The sequence below is a fragment of the Rutidosis leptorrhynchoides genome, chromosome 3 (assembly GCF_046630445.1).
Source record: "Rutidosis leptorrhynchoides isolate AG116_Rl617_1_P2 chromosome 3, CSIRO_AGI_Rlap_v1, whole genome shotgun sequence".
Classification (NCBI taxonomy): Eukaryota; Viridiplantae; Streptophyta; class Magnoliopsida; order Asterales; family Asteraceae; genus Rutidosis; species Rutidosis leptorrhynchoides.
Window position 1 is genome coordinate 610,566,149 of NC_092335.1, and position 19,702 is coordinate 610,585,850.

A 19,702-nucleotide genomic window follows, 5' to 3' on the forward strand; every position below is an offset into this window, starting at 1 on the left:
GGATTTGTCAAGTAGTATGAATTATTAGTAAGAAAACAAAATTAGGTATCCTTTTCTTTCTTTATAAACTAAAAACGTTTTTATAAATGAACACCATTTCTTCACTCCATTTTCTCATACCTACACCCTCATTTCTCTCTCAAAATACTCCTAACTTCATACTTGATCATCTCTAAGCATTTTCCCCATCATTTAGCTTCAATTACAAGCCTTAAACACCATAAGAAAACTCTTTCAAGAACATATCAAAATAACCACCCATTTGAAGAAGTTTACTTCCAACCTTTTGATCTAACTCCACCACTCTTTGATTCCAAGATTATTTCTTATCTTTTGCAGTAACTTTGTCCAAGTAACTTGAGGTAGTAACCTTGTTCATAATCTTATTCAATTCATATTCATATAGCTATCTTATTTTGTGGTATAAAATTTTAACAACAAGAACATAGTTTGAATGATTTCAAACTTGTTCGCAAACTAAATAGATCCTTCTAACTTGACTTTTAAAACACTTTAAGACCTATAATATATCATAATGATATGCTAACCTAACAAGATATAACTTGGCTTTACAAAGAACATCTTAAAAACTGAATCTACGTCGTCGGAGTGCAACCGGGGGCTGTTTTGGGTTGGATAATTAAAAACCATCTTGAACTCTGAATTGGAAGTTCATGTTCTGGAAAAATGATATTTATTATGAATATGTTAACACATAAAAATTTCATGGTTTAACTCAAAGTGTAAGTATTTTTAGAAAAATGATCATTAAATGTTGTTTTTATGATGGAAAATAATCACTTTCATAAGTTTCACCAAAGTTTGACCTATAACCTATGATTTCGAATACAAACTAAGGTATTTTTAGTTCATATTCTTAAAATTTGACTCGATCCAAGGAAGTGGCAAGTTGAACCAACAAAAACGGAGTTGTAATGAAGAAACTACGACTAAAACAAGATTGGGTATCAGAAGCTAGTTTAGCTACGAAAATATTTGGAGAAAAAGTAAATTAATCATATCTTTTCTAATTAATATGATATTTTATATATAATTACTTATGATTTGATTTTATATATTTCAGGACCACCCGTAAACAACACGAGAAGATTAATCATAAGACCTCATGATTGTACGCAACACGTCATTTGACAACACGGTACTTTATGTACGCAACACGTCATTTGACAACATGGTACCATGGGTCGAGATTAATTCTGATCAATACGAATACGATGGGGTCTTTACTTATTTTATTTAAGCAACTAATTGTGGACCACTAACATCGGACTGCTAACTACGGACTAAGAAAATATTAAAAGTATTAATAGTATATATATATGTAACGATTACTTAAAAAAGAAAATATGTTGATATATTATATATATGGTTAGGTTCGTGATATCTATCGGAGACCAAGTCGAATTAAATACCTTCAAGGCAAAAGTGAGTTTCATTTGCTCCCTTTTTATATATATTTTTGGGCTGAGAATACATGCGCTGATTTATAAATGTTTTACGAAATAGACACAATTATTAAAACTAATTCTACGTGGGTTTAAACCAGAAATATACCCTTAGCTTGGTAACATTAAACTACTTGTCTATGTACGGTAGGCGCGAATCCTAAAGATAGATCTATTGGGCCTGACAAACCCCATCCTGACTATGGGATGCTTTAGTACTTCGAGGTTATTTTAAACACACCTGATCTGGTGTACTTCAGAGGGTAAAACATGAACGTTAAGGCTTGTTACCGGGTGCTTACAACTTATAGAATAATTTTATACACTTGCGAGTGTACATATATTTATAAACGAAAATCTTGTGGTCTATTAATATATTGAAATGATTGTTATGATAAACCTATGAACTCACCAACCTTTTGGTTGACACTTTAAAGCATGTTTATTCTCAGGTATTAAAGAAATCTTCCGCTGTACATTAGCTCACTTTAAGGATATTACTTGGAGTCATTCATGGCATATTTTGAAAGACGTTGCATTCGAGTCATTGAGTTCATCAAGATTATTATTAAGTCAATTATAGTTGGATATATTATGAAATGGTGTGCATACCGTCAATTTTCGTTGTAAAGAAAGTTTGTCTTTTAAAAACGAATGCAATGTTTGTAAAATGTATCATATAGAGGTCAAATACCTCGCGATGTAATCAACTATTGTGAATCGTTTATAATGTATATGAACGGGTCCTTTCATTAGGTATATCCCATTTGTAAATAAATAATTAAAACTTGTGTAATTTGTAACGTATTTCATAGTAAAATATAGTACTATCACGTACCCCCAGGCTACCACATCAAGTTTTTAGCGCCGCTGCCGGGGACTCGGCGAAACGCTATATTTTTAATTTATTTTTGTATAAATATATTTTTATATATTTTTAGAAAAACAATATAAAATTAAAAAAAAAAAAAACGTTTTTTTCAAACTCCACGACTCGCGGAGTTTGCAGGCTTAAAACTCCACGACTCGCGGAGCCGCCCTGACCAGCCTGACCAGAAACCCTATTTCGCATTAATTACGGGGTATTATTAATTATTATTATTATATAACCCTAATTACTTTATTATTATTATTATTTAGTTTAAGTTTTTAAATTAATTAGTTATAATTAATTATATTTAGTTTTAATATATAAAAAATTAATACTTTTATAAAATATAAAAATAAAAATATAAAAATAATATTTTTTAAAAATAAGTAATTTTATCACTTTTTATAATTTGTATCCTTTTATTTAGTGTAATCGTAATATTTTATATATTTTTCGTTCGCAATTAGTTTTAAAATTAGTTTTTCCGTAGTTATTTTATATGTATAGATTCTTAGGCTTTGCCGTAAAATCCCTTAAGTGCTATTTCTTTAGACTAAGATTTAGGTGCTTTAGAATTTTGCGACGATTTTAAAATTATAGTGCCTTTTAAGTCACGACTCGCTACTTTCTTATTTTTATTTTTCGACGTTTTTCGACGCGCATTCTTTTTCTTTCTTATTTCTCGACGCTTTAGTTTTTAGGACTTAGAAATTTTCTCTATTTCTTATCTACTATCTGAAACGGAAAGAAAAATTATTTAAGTGGTTAAATTAATGGACGTTGATAATTTTCTGCTTCGTAGTAATAGTTGGATTTGTTAGTGGCTGAGTTGTGAGCTTCCGATTTAAAGGGTTCTGGCTCCCTGCTGCATCTTTTGGCTATTCGAAACGTGGGCAAAAGCAGAAAAGTCTATTAATTGGACAACTTATATACGTTTTTCTATTTTTATAACTAATAGGATAATTAGTAAATGCACCACATTGTAGCTAAAATTTGGCCATCGCAATAAAATGGAAAATTTTGAAAACAAGGCTATGGAAACTCTTTTTGATATCCAAAATCAATTAAATCAATACTCTCAAACGGGTGTTGATGACAATTCGTTCGGTCAATCTTGGATCACGAATGACGAAACAATAACTGGTTGTGAAATCTGTGGAGATTATCACTCAACATGGGAATGTTATTATTACGTTCCTATGGAAAATTACGCACCCACGGAACTTGAATGGAATGATTATGAAGAATACAATTCAAATTGGGATTATTCCCAAGAATATTTCCAAACTCAACAACCAGTAGACTAGGAAAATTACGTGTCTGAAAATTTATTAGACAATATGAAAATCAAACTCGAAGAACTCAATGCTCAAAATGAACAAATGAGAGAGTTTGTAAACCGGCAAGCTGAAACTCTATCAGACTACACACCTGTTGATCTGAGGAGTATTGTGCAAGAAAATCTCATATCATCGAATTTTGATGAATTCGAGAGCTCCGAAATCACCAATTATCCCGATGATACTTTTTATTCAGTCTTACAAATTTCACAACATATCGACACATTAGCCTCTACCGACGAAATCATCGATCCATCAATGGATAAAGAAGAAGTAAGGGTGATAAATTGGTACTCTTGGGAATACGATAACGTTGAAAATTTTACCCCGAGGCCAAACCGAACTTCACCATTCCACAACCTTCCAACCCAATATTCTCAATAGACGAATCATCCACCGGAAATGAACTACGAGCTGTAATAGATAATGACACCTCGAATTTCACCCAATTGGGTAATAGAGGTGAAAACTTTGATCCTGAGAATAAAAGGAAGGAAATATTAGGAATTGTCCACCCTATAGAAATAAGTATGTCGGTGTATATCGATCCATTTGACCAAGAAGCAGAAAAGAGACATATCTATTTACTAAAAGCTACACTTAAAAAAGAATTAAGTAGTGACGATCTGGTGAGTCTAAACTTTAAACCCATTGATATATTATACACCACCCGAAATGTAAATAACTGGCTCACTACTCTAATTCGTGGAACTCATTCTACCGATTTCACATGTCGTCAGCTAAGTGTGGGGAAGTCTAACCCCACTTAACGTTAAATTAGGGGTTCGGGTTAGTGCATAACTCGTTAATAAAAATGCACAATTAGGGTAAAAGACGCTTTTTCAAATATTAGTAAACAGTTCAGAAAAGCAGCCGTTTTTAAAAAAAAAAAAAAGCATGTGTGATAAAACAAGAAGGAATGAACGATGAGACGCGCCATCTATCATTCGAAGAGATTTGTAATTACAAACTGGGTATTTTTAATCACTTTTCTACACTTATCACCCTCGTGAATTTATAATTATAGTCTGATTTCATGCAAATGAGGGCATTGCATGATCTCAAGTGTGGGGAAGGGTTATAAATTCTCTCGAGTTTACACTTGGTTTATTTGCCAAATTTTGTGAAAATTTGAAAAATTTTCAACTAAATGAAGTCAAAATCTTGTTTATACATATTTATGAACGATGAAAACTAGGTGTTAATACCGAAATTATCGTTACCTCGAAAAGGACATAAATTGAGAAACAACCAAAAACGCTTGAATTCATTTAAAATGGAATAAAGGAGAATAAAAAGGTAAAGAAAGAAACTAAGTGTGGGGAGAATGTACCAAGTTAATTAAAAACTATCTATCACATGTTTGTGCAAAGTTATTGCAGGTGTTTTTGTTTTGGACTAAATTAACTGTTTTACCCGATGAAAGAAAAGAAAAGATGGATCTACACGATGAATCAATTCCATCATTAAAAGGAAGTAAAGTCTTCCGAAAAAGACACGCGCTTCTTGATTTAGGTCAGGAAGTTGTCGTCCAGACCAGCTGTAGGTTGACGAAAAATCTAGAAAAGTCATCACTAAAATCAGCAGGAAATCCACGGACCTCAGCATCAAACAGGGTCGCCAAGTGGTCAGACTTATCCTAACCATGAGAGGATCTGTCTCGTAAAATGGGGAGGGCGCCGTGCAAATTAGCTTGATAAGACTAATGAATCAGACCCCCAGAAAGGATAATCTCCTTAAAGATTAAAAATCAGCTTCTAAGACTGATATTACTCAATCCTTGAGATTGACCTTAAAGATTGAGAATTACAAACTCATGGAATTCAATGATATCTAAACTCGAGCTTGAACGAGAAAATATTTTGATCAAAAATAAAACCGATTTGTTTTCTGAAAATCCATTTTCAATGCGTTCATTACCATTGAACGTAAAATCCTAGGAATTCACCTGGAATTCATTAGGTCACCTGAACTAAATCGGGTGTCAACCGTAAGAACGGTGGTTGCATAGCATGGTCAAAGACAGGACCTTGTGCCAGACCGAAAAATCATAGGATGATCTTTACTATTGCTCCTACAAAGGATAGTAATAGCATCCGACACGTTTTGGGACCATAATCAAATGCATGTCATTAGACATTGCCTTAACAGTTTCTTGTTCATCGCTTTCCTTTACAACCGGACGGTAGTTTGCCGAAAGGTAATATACGGGACAAGTAAACTGGACGTGTTGCTTTCCTAATACAAGGTTAGCAAGTGGGTAACACAAAACCACAAGTGTTGAGCTAAAATTTTCAAATCTGAAACCCACCCAACCCACAAAAATATTTTGCAAACACCGGTAAAGGGTTATTCCGGAAAACTTATCTAGGGTAAAAGCTAGATTGAATTTTCAAAAGATCAAATATTTTCATAAAGATCCAATTTCCTTAAGGATCTACATTTTCATAGTCATGTGGGACTGTAAACCGCCTTTCAAATGTGCACTTTGCTTTGGAAACCGAAAGTAAATCGGTTATTTGATTGCAAGTGTCGTTGACCTAAACTCGAGGCAACTGTGGATGACACACCCACCTTTAACCATGGTTCTATCGTTACTATCATTGTTTATACCACCGTATCAAAATCACTGATGTATAAAGTGTGAGAATAAAAAAGTGATTCGAGTGAAGTGTGATTTTATTTCAAGTTATGTATTGCTTGAGGACAAGCAACGCTCAAGTGTAGGGATATTTGATAAGGCTAAAAAGGAACATATATTTCATAGCAATATCCCTCCTAAATAATAGGTTTTCATATGTAATTGTATTATATTTTCATTGTAATTGTTTAAATAAATAAGTGCGAAGACAAAAGGCGAAAACGAAGATATGAAGACACAAACGTCCAAAAAGTTCAAATGTACAAGATACAATTCAAAAGGTTCAATTTATTGATGAGAAAAGTCTAAAAATAACAAGAGTACAAGTTACAAAACGCAAAGTACAAGATATTAAATTGTACGAAAGGACGTTCGAAAATCCGGAACTGGGACATGAGTCAACTATCAACACCCGACGCAACGGACCAAAAATTACAAGTCAACTATGCACAAGAATATAATATAATATTTAAATAATTATATAAATTATTTATATATTATATATATTTAAAAATTATGTCGACAAGCTATGAGACAAATGATCCTGAGCTGAATTTTCAAACTTCACGACTCGCGGAGTTTGAAGGCCAAAAACTCCACGACTCGCGGAGCTGTCAGAAATCAAAACTCCTATAAAAGGCCATGCATTCGGCCGAGTAAAAATATAAAATAATAAATAATAATAATAATACTAAATAATAAATAAATATATATATATATAGTATAGGGTAGTTTTATATTAGATTAGTTCGGGTTATGTAAAGGTTATTTTACGGGTTTTGAAGTCGAAATTCTGTCCGTGTACCACTACGCGATAAATAATCAATGTAAGCTATGTTCTCCTTTTTAAATTAATGTCTCGTACTTAAGTTATTATTATGCTTATTTAAGACGAAGTAATCATGATGTTGGGCTAAAATACTAAAATTGGGTAATTGGGCTTTGTACCATAATTGGGGTTTAGACAAAAGAACGACACTTGTGAAAATTAGACTATGGGCTATTAATGGCCTTTATATTTGTTTAACTAAATGATAGTTTGTTAATTTTAATATAAAGATTTACAATTGGACGTCCCTATAAATAACCATATACACTCGATCGGACACGATGGGCGGGGTATTTATATGTACGAATAATCGTTCATTTAACCGGACACGGGAATGGATTAATAGTCACTAGAATTATTAAAACAGGGGTGAAATTATGTACAAGGACACTTGGCATAATTGATAACAAGGTATTAAAACCTTGGTTTACACGCAGTTGATATCCTGGTGTAATTATTAAACAAAGTATTAAAACCTTGTTACAGTTTAAGTTCCCAATTAGTTGGAATATTTGACTTCGGGTATAAGGATAATTTGACGAGGACACTCGCACTTTATATTTATGACTGATGGACTGTTATGGACAAAAACCAGACTGGCATATTAAATAATCCAGGACAAAGGACAATTAACCCATGGGCATAAAACCAAAATCAACACGTCAAACATCATGGTTACGGAAGCTTAAATAAGCATAATATATTTTATTTCATTTTTCCTCGTACTTTTATTTATTGTCATTTTAATTATTGTTATTTATTTTATATTGTTATTTAAATATCGTCATTTACTATACGCTTCGTTTAAAATATAAATCGACAAACCGGTCATTAAACGGTAAACCCCCTTTTATATATTATTATATATAATTATATATATTTCGTACAAATATAGTTGTTTAAAAATATAGTGTGCAATAAGCCCGCTCCCTGTGGAACGAACCGGACTTACTAAAAACTATACTACTCTACGATTAGGTACACTGCCTATAGTGTTGTAGCAAGGTTTAGGTATATCCCATTTGTAAATAAATAACTAAAACTTGTGTAATTTGTAACGTATTTCATAGTAAAATATAGTACTATCACGTACCCCCACGCTACCACATCACTTATATCAATTCTTGAATTGCTGCTTCATTAATTCACCTTCACACTATTCTTATCTACTGCTATTCGTAGATTAAACAGAAAATGGGAAACGAATTTGGTTCCTCTATCACGACAGGTTTAAATTCAAAACTCCTTTTCGAATCAATTATTAAAAACTAAAATTGCTATTTTGTTAAGAATCCTATACTCAAACTATCTGCAAAGTTTGATTATCCAATTCCTCTTATTGATCGCAAATTTTGGAGTCAAATATTGGAGTTAAAAAATTAACTAAATTGTTCTTTGCAAAATTCGTTATCGTTTTGATAAATCAAGTTCAACTGACGATCCCTAAAGCTTATATGAATGATTTAGGACCTATTCCATGTAGGAATCATAACCTATAAGTGTCTATTTTGAAATCGAAGTTTGAGTTATAAATTTTTTTTTTGACTTCCTTCATGAACACAACAGCAGGTTATTTGATTTTTGTTCCTTTCTTTTCTTTCATTTCTGTTAAATACAAACAATAAATATTGTTTACCTCTGACTCTATTGAAGAACCTAAATCATTGAGTGTTATGATTAATCGGGTTGTGGCCGTTTGAATTGAGAAGGAGAAGTAACACAGAAGTAATCGGTTTAAAGATAAATAGGGTAAGAGTTTCATCAGATAAATTAAGACAGAGGATTGGTTAAGGGAAGGTTCGGGTTAGCGAGGGGTCACGGGTTCGAGCCCGGCTTGGGGCAATTTATTTTTTAAATGGCTTTAAAAGGTAGTCTTCTAATTATTATTATTATTTTTGTTATTATTATTATTATTATTATTATTATTATTATTATTATTATTATTATTATTATTATTATTGTTGTTGTTGTTACTAATTGTTATTATTATTATTGTTATGATAAGTAATGTTATTATTAACATTAATATTATTATGACTATCACTAATATAATTATTATTATCATTATCATTATTACTAGTATTATACTATTATTATTATTATTATTATTATTATTATTATTATTATTACTAGCCTTATAAATATTATCATCATTGATAATATTATCATTTTAGTATTGTCCTTTAGTATTATTGTTATTATCGTTATTAACATTATTATTAACTTTATCACATTATTATTATAAGTATTATTAAATTAATAATATTACCAGATTTATTATTTTAAGTATTATTATCACTATTATGATTATGATTACTATTATTATTATTATCATTTTATAAATATTAGAACTTTTATTATTAACATAATTATAATATTAGTATTAGTATCATTTTATAATTATTAGAATTATTAATATTGACATAAGTATTATTAGTAATATTATCACTTTTATTAAAATGATTATCATTAACGAGTACTGTTATTATTAAAAATTAATATAATCATTACTAAAAAGTATCATTTCTTTAAATATGTATATTTTTTATAAAAATTATTATTAATACTATCAATATTATTATTAAGAAAATTATTATTTTTATCATTATACTTATTCTAGTATTATTATAACTATATTATGTAAACAAAAGATTGCTTATATATAAAGATATATAATATAAACTTAACTATATTAAAATTGTTATTTATTTAAATATATAAAATAACATATAATTTATTAATATAAAAATTATATCATTACTAATAATATATATAAGTTTGTTCGATTACGATTATATGTTTTAATATATATACAAATGATATAGGTTCATGAATCCGAGGTCAACTCTACATTGTTCAGTTGTTCAATATCGTCATATGTATTTTTACTACAAAATATAGTATTGTGAGTTTCATTACTCCCTTTTTATATATATTTTTGGGACTGAGAATACATGCGCAGCTTTTATAACTGTTTTACGAAATAGACACAAGTACTTGAAACTACATTCTATGGTTGAATTATTATACCGGATATCGCCCTTGTTGAACTTGGTAGCCTAAGAATTGGTGTTTATTATAATTGCCACCAATTGACGTGAATCCTAAAGATAGATCTATGGGCCTTGACAAGCCCCAGTCAGAGAATTTGAACTGCTTTAGTACTTCGATGTTTATATGTTTGGGGATATTCTAGATGCATTTTGTTAATGTCGGTTACCAGGTGTTCAATCCATATGAATGAATTTTAATTCGCGAGTTACGCGTGTCAATATATGAAATCTCGTGGTCTATTAAAATGATGAAAATGAATGATTATGATAAACTAATGAACTCATCAACCTTTTGGTTGACACTTTAAAGCATGTTTATTCTCAGGTATTAAGGAAATCTTCCGCTGTGCATTAGCTCATTTTAAGGATATTACTTGGAGTCATTCATGGCATATTTCGAAAGTCGTTGCGTTTAAGTCGTTGAGTTCATCAAGATTATTATTAAGTCAATTATAGTTGAATGTATTATGAAATGGTATGCATGCCGTCAACTTTCGATGAAAAGAAAGTTTGTCTTTTAAAAACGAATGCAATGTTTGTAAAATGTGTCATATAGAGGTCAAATACCTCGCGATGTAATCAACTATTGTGAATCGTTTATAATGGATATGAACGGGTCATTTCAGTTGGTATTAGAGCGGTGGTCTTAGTGAACCATGTCTTGCATTAGTGTGTCTAATTGATAGCTGTTTAGATGCATTAGTGGGTCTGGACTTCGACCGTGTCTGCATGTCAAAAGTTTTGCTTATCATTTTGTGTCTAAAATCACCTGCTTATCATTCTTAGTCTAGACACATTTTACTGCATTGATTGCATGAATAGTGTATAGACAAAATTTATATCTTAGCGTATTTGCTAATTCGTATCTTAGCGTATCTGTTACTGTAAACTTTGCCTGCCATATCCCGCAAATTCCTCCGTAATCTACGAAATCTTTTGTTCTATATATATGGATATTCTATGTAATTAGAATACTATCCGATAACCAAAAATCATTTCATATCAAAAAAAAAATCATTTATTCAATCGTACGAAATGGAATTCGTCATTAATTCAAGTCCCTCGGATTCCGAAATGGAATCCCACTCAAGCTCCAAAAGCAGTGTGACCGGAATGGATCAACCAATTAGCCATCATCTATTTTGGATGAATTGGGGATGGGTTCGTAGCTTACTTAATCATTGGAGACTAGAAGAAAGCGATCCCTTCCATCCACCACATTGCCCTCTTGGCGATGAACCTGAGGCACTTATCGGCGAACCTGTCCGAAACACCATTTTCTCCCTCATTTCCAGAGTATCTCGTCACGATTATATACTATACCAAATTCTAGATCTTATTTATCTGCTCGTTCCAACCGACAATCATACCGGAATAATGGAAGAAGTCAACGAGCTTCGCGCTCGAGTAATCAATTTGGAAAATATGGTGCAAAACGTATCAGCTTCGGCAGCATCACCGGCAGCAACAGTACCACTATCAGCAACACCAACAGTACCATCACCACCACCGACAACAACATCCGCATCTCACGCCTCAACATCACAATCTGTACCTCGAGCATAATCATCGTTCTACATGACGTTCTACATCAATTATCTTCGTTCTTCATGGCGATTATGTAATCTCTAATGTTTTAGAGATTATGCATTCAAGTTCTAATGGTAAATTAAATGAGATTAATATCATATTAACTCATTAAATCTATATTACATCTGAAGAAAATATATATATATATGAAAGAATATTTTCATAAAGATTGTAATTAAAAATTCTTTTGTACAAACTGTTAATTGTGAAAATATTTTAACGGGTAGGTAATACCCAAGGAATATTTAAATTTCACATTAATAAGTTACAATGTACATTTTTCGAATCTGATTCAACAGTCATTTACTATCCTACTTACATCCACAGATATACGAATCCGTTCACCACAGAATAACCATTTTCATTCAATTTCATATTTGAATTTTGACTTATCAGAATCCTACAAGTGGCATAATGAAGAAAATATTGGACAAAAAAATTTTTGTTAGAAACAAACAAATTAACTATGAGAAATTCTGTTAAGAATCCACGCTAACAAAATCCTAGCTAACTGTTCCTAGCTAACTGTTAATTGCGTATTACATTTTATTTATCGCAATTTATTTATCGCAATTTTAATTCTCGCAATTTTATTTATCGTCATTTATTTTATGCACTTTAAATATCGGGACACGTATACAAGGTTTTGACATATCATATCGACGCATCTATATATATTATTTGGAATAACCATAGACACTCTATATACGGTAATGATCGAGTTAGCTATACAGGGTTGAGGTTGATTCTACAATAATATATATACTTTGAGTTGTGATCGAGTCTGAGACATGTATATAACGGGTCACGACATGTATTAATTAATTCGAATATTATATATTAAACTATATATGAATTATTGAATTACTAATTGTGGACTGCTAACTGTGGACTGCCAACATTGGACAATTAAAATGAATTAAAATACTGATTATAACATATGAAACTAAACAATTCTTCATTTGTATCTTGACGATTACAATCTGCATTTAAACCTTTCATGATTCTTGAAAACGCCTCAATCTAGAGGATGATCCAACCACACGTTATTTACGAAAGGAAGAATTTATGCACATAGTCATGCACCTGAAAAACTCTCGGAAACTGAGTAAACATTAACAAGTATCTGTGATAGCTCCTTTGGCGTTGTTATTACCGAAAATAATTTTACAATCCCTCTCCAAATTAGTCAATTTTGTCATAACTCCAGCAAATCAACTTCGACTTTCCGTTTGAAACAACCGTATTATAACCTTGATATATATGCGTACTCTTTTATTGTTACCGGGGAACCTTTTATATTCCACCGTGTTACTAGCAGACGTACCAGCAACCTCGTTGCTCCTTGGCTTAAATCTCTCTGACAAATCACTATATTTATCTACTGAAGTCTTATCATGAACTCATCGACATCTTGTAACGATAATTACCATACCAAATACCGGGAGGCATCAATCGATAATCTCGACTTTCTCAGCGATTCTACGATAACAATTATATATATATATATATATATATATATATATATATATATATATATATATATATATATATATATATATATATATATATATATATATATATATATATATATATATATATATATATAACTTCTATCTCCTGTATTTACGAACTTCAATTCTGAATTTCTGAAAAGCGCTTTAACCTATGAATCAGTTTTCTAAGTTTAGAAAAAGCTGATGAAGCAGTGAAAACTGAAGACTGCCTTAACAGTCCAAAGTTTGGTAATAAAGAATGGAGTGTTGGAAACACTCAATGGAAAATTTGTACTGGAAAACGGATTGAGCAAACCATGAAGGAGACTCTGAACAAATCACAAGGACTAAACTTGTACATAAAGAATCCTGATGATTCTGTTTCTGATGAAATCTTTAGCGAATACCTTGTTCCGTAATTGTTCTAAATCATTATGAATGAATTTCTTCATCACATTTTGATTGTAGAATTATAAGATACTATCATATCTTTCATTATAAATATCCTCTATATTTCTGAAGATATCTTCATAAATATTCTTGCTCGATATTAATTATCAATCCGCGCTATCTGTGTTATATCATAAAGGAAAACTGTTTTAGTTTCTAAACCTCTGAAAACTTAGAGTTTAAATTGTGAATGATTTTGAAGTAGTGTTGGAAATTGATGCATGAATTAGTATAATATAATGACACTTGATCAATGTAATTATATTACAGTAAGTCATGCTGAGTTTCTAATGGGACGTGATGATTCATAGATCATAACGTCATCATGTGCCATGTTACATAACTCTTTCATTCTGCTTAACTTCTGAACATATCAAGAAAGTATATTCTTGATAGTTCTATTACCATTGATTCTGGTAATTTGACAAATCAAATCGTGCTATTTCGTTCTTTCTTGTTTAGAACATTAAGTTCATTCGAAACTCCATACTTACAAATTCTGGAACATTACTCGCGTTACTAGAGGTCGAGAAGAGAATAAAAAGGCAAAGAGCTCCAAAATATATGAGAAAAATATAAAGTCCAATAACAACACGGAGGTTACAAACCGTGGATATTAATAAGAATAGAAGTATAAATACACTGTAGGATTAAGAATAGTATCACCCCAAGGTAATAGTAGAAGTAAACAGATTTTTCTGGTGGAAGATTGAAAAGAAGGATAACAGAAATGATAATTAGGAAAATATCAAGGATTAGAACGGGATTAATCATTTTCACAATCTTTTGAATGTATGAATTAAGAAAGAAAGTATAGGAATGGTGAGAATAATGGATCAGAAGAGTTTAATTTATAATGGAAATATCAGACAGAGTAATCGAGGCAGATCACCGTATTTAATTATAGAGATCTTAATTTCCTTACTCACCGAAGAATCAAATCTTTTAGATTTCGAAGATTTTCTTTAAATCCCTTGAATTCCGGAATTCAACCAAGACAACGTCAAAAGTTAAGACGCATCCTATTTTCTAAATTCAACCATGACTAGTCAAAAGTTATGATGAAACTTGTCTTTCTCATTTCACTATTTAGTGATAACTTCATTCGTACTCTTCGAGTAATTGAATTATTTTTTCAATATTACTCAATGTTGATAAAACTCTATTTATCAACTCATATTCGCCATGAAAACATTTTTATTGTTAGCCATGATGACCTCGATCAAATTTCGGGACGAAATTTCTTTAACGGGTAGGTACTATGACGACTCGAAAATTTCTGACCAAATTTAAACTTGATCTTTATATGTTTCCGACATGATAAGCAAAGTCTGTAAGGTTGAGTCTCAAAAAGTTTGAACTGTTTCATTTATTCAATTGACCTTCGGCTATTCCCGATGATTCACGAACAATTGCGTGTAAATAAACATGTAAATAAATATATATATGTAAATATATATATATATATATATATATATATATATATATATATATATATATATATATATATATATATATATATATATATATATATATATATATATATATATATATATATATATACATTAATTTGTATTAATATAATACCATTTAATCATTTGATTTAAACATGTAAAGTAATTTACAAAATAAATAAGATATTAGTAAAATATATATATAAATATATATATGAATTCTGTACACAATTAATATTATATGAATATTATAATATATAAAATTTATAAATAATAAATATTCAATAAAGGTTACTACATAATCCATCAAATGATTATTAAATGTTACATAATTAATAATATATAATATCAAGTTTAGATATAGTATTATATCAATATTATTATTATTATTACTCTCACTATTATTCATTGATATTAATATTAATATTAATATTATTAATTGTACTATTATAATATATAATACATAGAGATGAAGTTTGAAATATATAAATTGATATAGTATTATTATAATTAGTATTATGAATATTAAATAATAATATTATTGTTATGAATTTAAAAGTTATTATTATCAAAATTTTAATTATTTATATCATTATTAGTATTATTATTATTATCATTAATATTATTATTATTATTATTGTATTATTAGTATTTTATTAATGTTATTAATATTAATGGAATTATATTTATTATTATATTTATTAATTATTAACATAAATTAATCATTATAATATTAAAAGCAGATATAAAAACGCGTATATTTCCCATCAATTTTTTTTCTTTATAGTTTTATTCTTTTCTTCTGCTTCCTGCTTACTCGTGATTTTCCGTCGAGGTCTATCTTCACAACAAAACAACTTATATCAATTCTTGAATTGCTGCTTCATTCATTCACCTTCACATTATTATTATTTGCTGCTATTAAACAGAAAATGGGAAACGAATTTGGTTCCTCTGTCACGACAGGTTTTAATTTAAAACTCCTTTTTGAATCAATTATTAAAAACTAAAATTGCTATTTTGTTAAGAATCCTATACTCAAACTATCTGCAAAGTTTGATTATCCAATTCCTCTTATTGATCGCAAATTTTGGAGTCAAAGATTGGAGTCAAAAAGTCAACTAAATGGTTCTTCGCGAAATTCGTTACCGTTTTGATAAATCAAGTTCAACTGACGATCCCTAATATGAACGATTTAGGACCTATTCCATGTAGGAATCATAACCTGTCTAAATTTTGAAATCAAAGTTTGAGTTATAAATTTTTTTTTTCTTCCTTCATGAACACAACAACAGGTTATTTGATTTTTGTTCCTTTTTTTTCTTTCATTTCTGTTAAATACAAACAATAAATATTGTTTACCTCTGACTCTATTGAAGAACCAAAATCATTGAGTGTTATGATTCATCGGGTTGTGGCCGTTTGAATTGAGAAGGAGAAGTAACACAGAAGTAATTGGTTTAAAGATAAATGGGGTAAGAGTTTCATCAGATAAATTGAGACAGAGGATTGGTTAAGGGAAGGTTCGGGTTAGCGAGGGGTCACGGGTTCGAGCCCGGCTTGGGGCAATTTATTTTTTTAAATGGCTTTAAAAGGTAGTCTTCTAATTGTTATTATTATTTTTGTTATTATTATTATTATTATTACTATTATAATAATAATAATAATTATTATTATTATTATTGTTGTTGTTACTAATTGTTATTATTATTATTGTTATTGTTATTGTTATGATAAGTAATGTTATTATTAACATTAATATTATTATGACTATCATTAATATAATTATTAATATCATTATCATTATTACTAGTATTATATTATTAGTATTATTATTACTAGCCTTATAAATATTATCATCATTGATAATATTATCATTTTAGTATTGTCCTTAAGTATTATTGTTATTATCGTTATTAACATTATTATTAACTTTATCACATTATTATTATAAGTATTATTAATAATATTACCAGATTTATTATTTTAAGTATTATTATCACTATTATGATTATGATTACTATTATTATTATTATTATTATTATTATTATTATTATTATTATCATTTTATAAATATTAGAACTTTTATTATTAACATAATTATAATATTAGTATTAGTATCATTTTATAATTATTAGAATTATTAATATAGACATAAGTATTATTAGTAATATTATCACTTTTATTAAAATGATTATCATTAACGAGTACTGTTATTATTAAAAATTAATATAATCATTACTAAAAAGTATCATTTCTTTAAATATGTATATTTTTTATAAAAAATATTATTAATACTATCAATATTATTATTAAGAAAATTATTATTTTTATCATTATACTTATTCTAGTATTATTATAACTATATTATGTAAACAAAAGATTGTTTATATAAAAAGATATATAATATAAAACTTAACTATATTAAAATTGTTATTTATTTAAATATATAAAATAACATATAATTTATTAATATAAAAATTATATCATTACTAATAATATATATAAGTTTGTTCGATTACGATTATATGTTTTAATATATATACAAATGATATAGGTTCATGAATCCGAGGTCAACTCTACATTGTTCAGTTATTCAATATCGTCATATGTATTTTTACTACAAAATACAGTATTGTGAGTTTCATTACTCCCTTTTTATATATATATTTTGGGACTGAGAATACATGCGCTGCTTTTATAACTATTTTACGAAATAGACACAAGTACTTGAAACTACATTCTATGGTTGAATTATTATACCGGATATCGCCCTTGTTGAACTTGGTAGCCTAAGAATTGATGTTTATTATAATTGCCACCAATTGACGCGAATCCTAAAGATAGAACTATGGGCCTTGACAAGCCCCAGTCAGAGAATTTGTACTGCTTTAGTACTTCGATGTTTATATTTTGGGGATATTCTAGATGCATTTTGTTAATGTCGGTTACCAGGTGTTCAATCCATATGAATGAATTTTAATTCGCGAGTTATGCGTGTCAATATATGAAATCTTGTGGTCTATTAAAATGATGGAAATGAATGATTATGATAAACTAATGAACTCACAAACCTTTTGGTTGACACTTTAAAGCATGTTTATTCTCAGGTATTAAGGAAATCTTCCGCTGTGCATTAGCTCATTTTAAGGATATTACTTGGAGTCATTCATGGCATATTTCGAAAGACGCCACATTCAAGTCATTGAGTTCATCAAGATTATTATTAAGTCAATTATAGTTGAATGTATTATGAAATGGTATGCATGCCGTCAACTTTCGATGAAAAGAAAGTTTGTCTTTTAAAAATGAATGCAATGTTTGTAAAATGTGTCATATATAGGTCAAATACCTCGCGATGTAATCAACTATTGTGAATCGTTTATAATGGATATGAACGGGTCATTTCGCTTCTGGTGTCCGGGCAACCATCCCAGTCGGCATCCGTATATGACACAAGTAAGGAGATTGAACTTTTAGTAACCTGTAAACCGATTGTCAAAGTACCACAAAATGGAGACAAATTTGTTGAACAGCATATGAGATGTCGGGTCGAGTAAAAGTTAAGTACTGTAAGGCACCTTCCAGGCTTCTGTATTCGGTAGGATTCGAATAAGAGGAACCCGAATGAATGCTTTGCTTGCCATTTGTGTCCACCGGGGTTTTAATTGTATTACAATGTTTCATACCTGCTCGCATGAGAATGTCATGTGCATATGTCTGTTGGCTTGAAAACAAGCCATTCACATTTGGTGTAACCGTGATGCCCAAAAAATAGTCAAGTGGTCCAAGATCTTTCAATGAAAATTCAGGAGAGAAAAGATTCATCAGGGTGGCACGTAGCATGGTGGAGGATGTCATCCATATTATAAAGCAAGAGATGGGTAGTTTGTGAGCATTGAGTGTACACGAAGAGTGAGTGGTCGGATTGACTATGTGTAAAACCAATAGAACGCGTAAATTTTGCAAACCGCTGGTACCATGCCCGTGGAGCTTGTTTGAGCCCGTAAAGTGAATTTTTAAGTAGGCATACATGATCGGGTTTGTATGGATCACGAAACCCATATGGTATGATGCATATACATAGTTTCATTTTAAAGTACCGTGAAAAAAAGTATTTTCACATCCAGTTGATTTATGTTCCACGACTTGGACAAGGCAATAGATAGAACAATATGGATAGTGGCAGGTTTTTCTACGGGACTAAAAGTTTCGGTGCAGTTAATACCAATAGTTTGAGAGCGAACCATCACCTACAACATGAGCCTTATACCTTTCATGTGTTCCATATGATTTCAATTTATGTCTAAAAATCCACATGCTTCGAATAATTTTCATTTCAGGTGTCCGTGGTACAAGTAGCCAAGTATTACGTTCCATTAAAGTCTTATATTCATCAACCATGGCCATGTTCCAATGTTGGTCCGAAATAGAATCTTTAAGTGTTTTAGAAATGACAGAGATGGTAGTGGTGGTCGAAATATTGAAAGGTATTTTTGGTTTGTAAATACC

At 29.9% G+C, this 19,702-nt stretch overlaps 1 protein-coding gene across 1 annotated transcript; it reads right to left on the bottom strand.

Annotated features, from left to right (window-relative positions):
- Positions 1-18,592: 18,592 nt before the first annotated feature.
- LOC139902249 (uncharacterized mitochondrial protein AtMg00810-like) lies at positions 18,593-19,051 on the bottom strand. Its single transcript, XM_071884893.1, has 2 exons — positions 18,762-19,051; positions 18,593-18,674 (listed from the first exon to the last, which is right to left on the bottom strand). Exons 1-2 carry the CDS (start codon positions 19,049-19,051, stop codon positions 18,593-18,595), a joined length of 372 nt encoding a protein of 123 aa, XP_071740994.1.
- Positions 19,052-19,702: the final 651 nt, after the last annotated feature.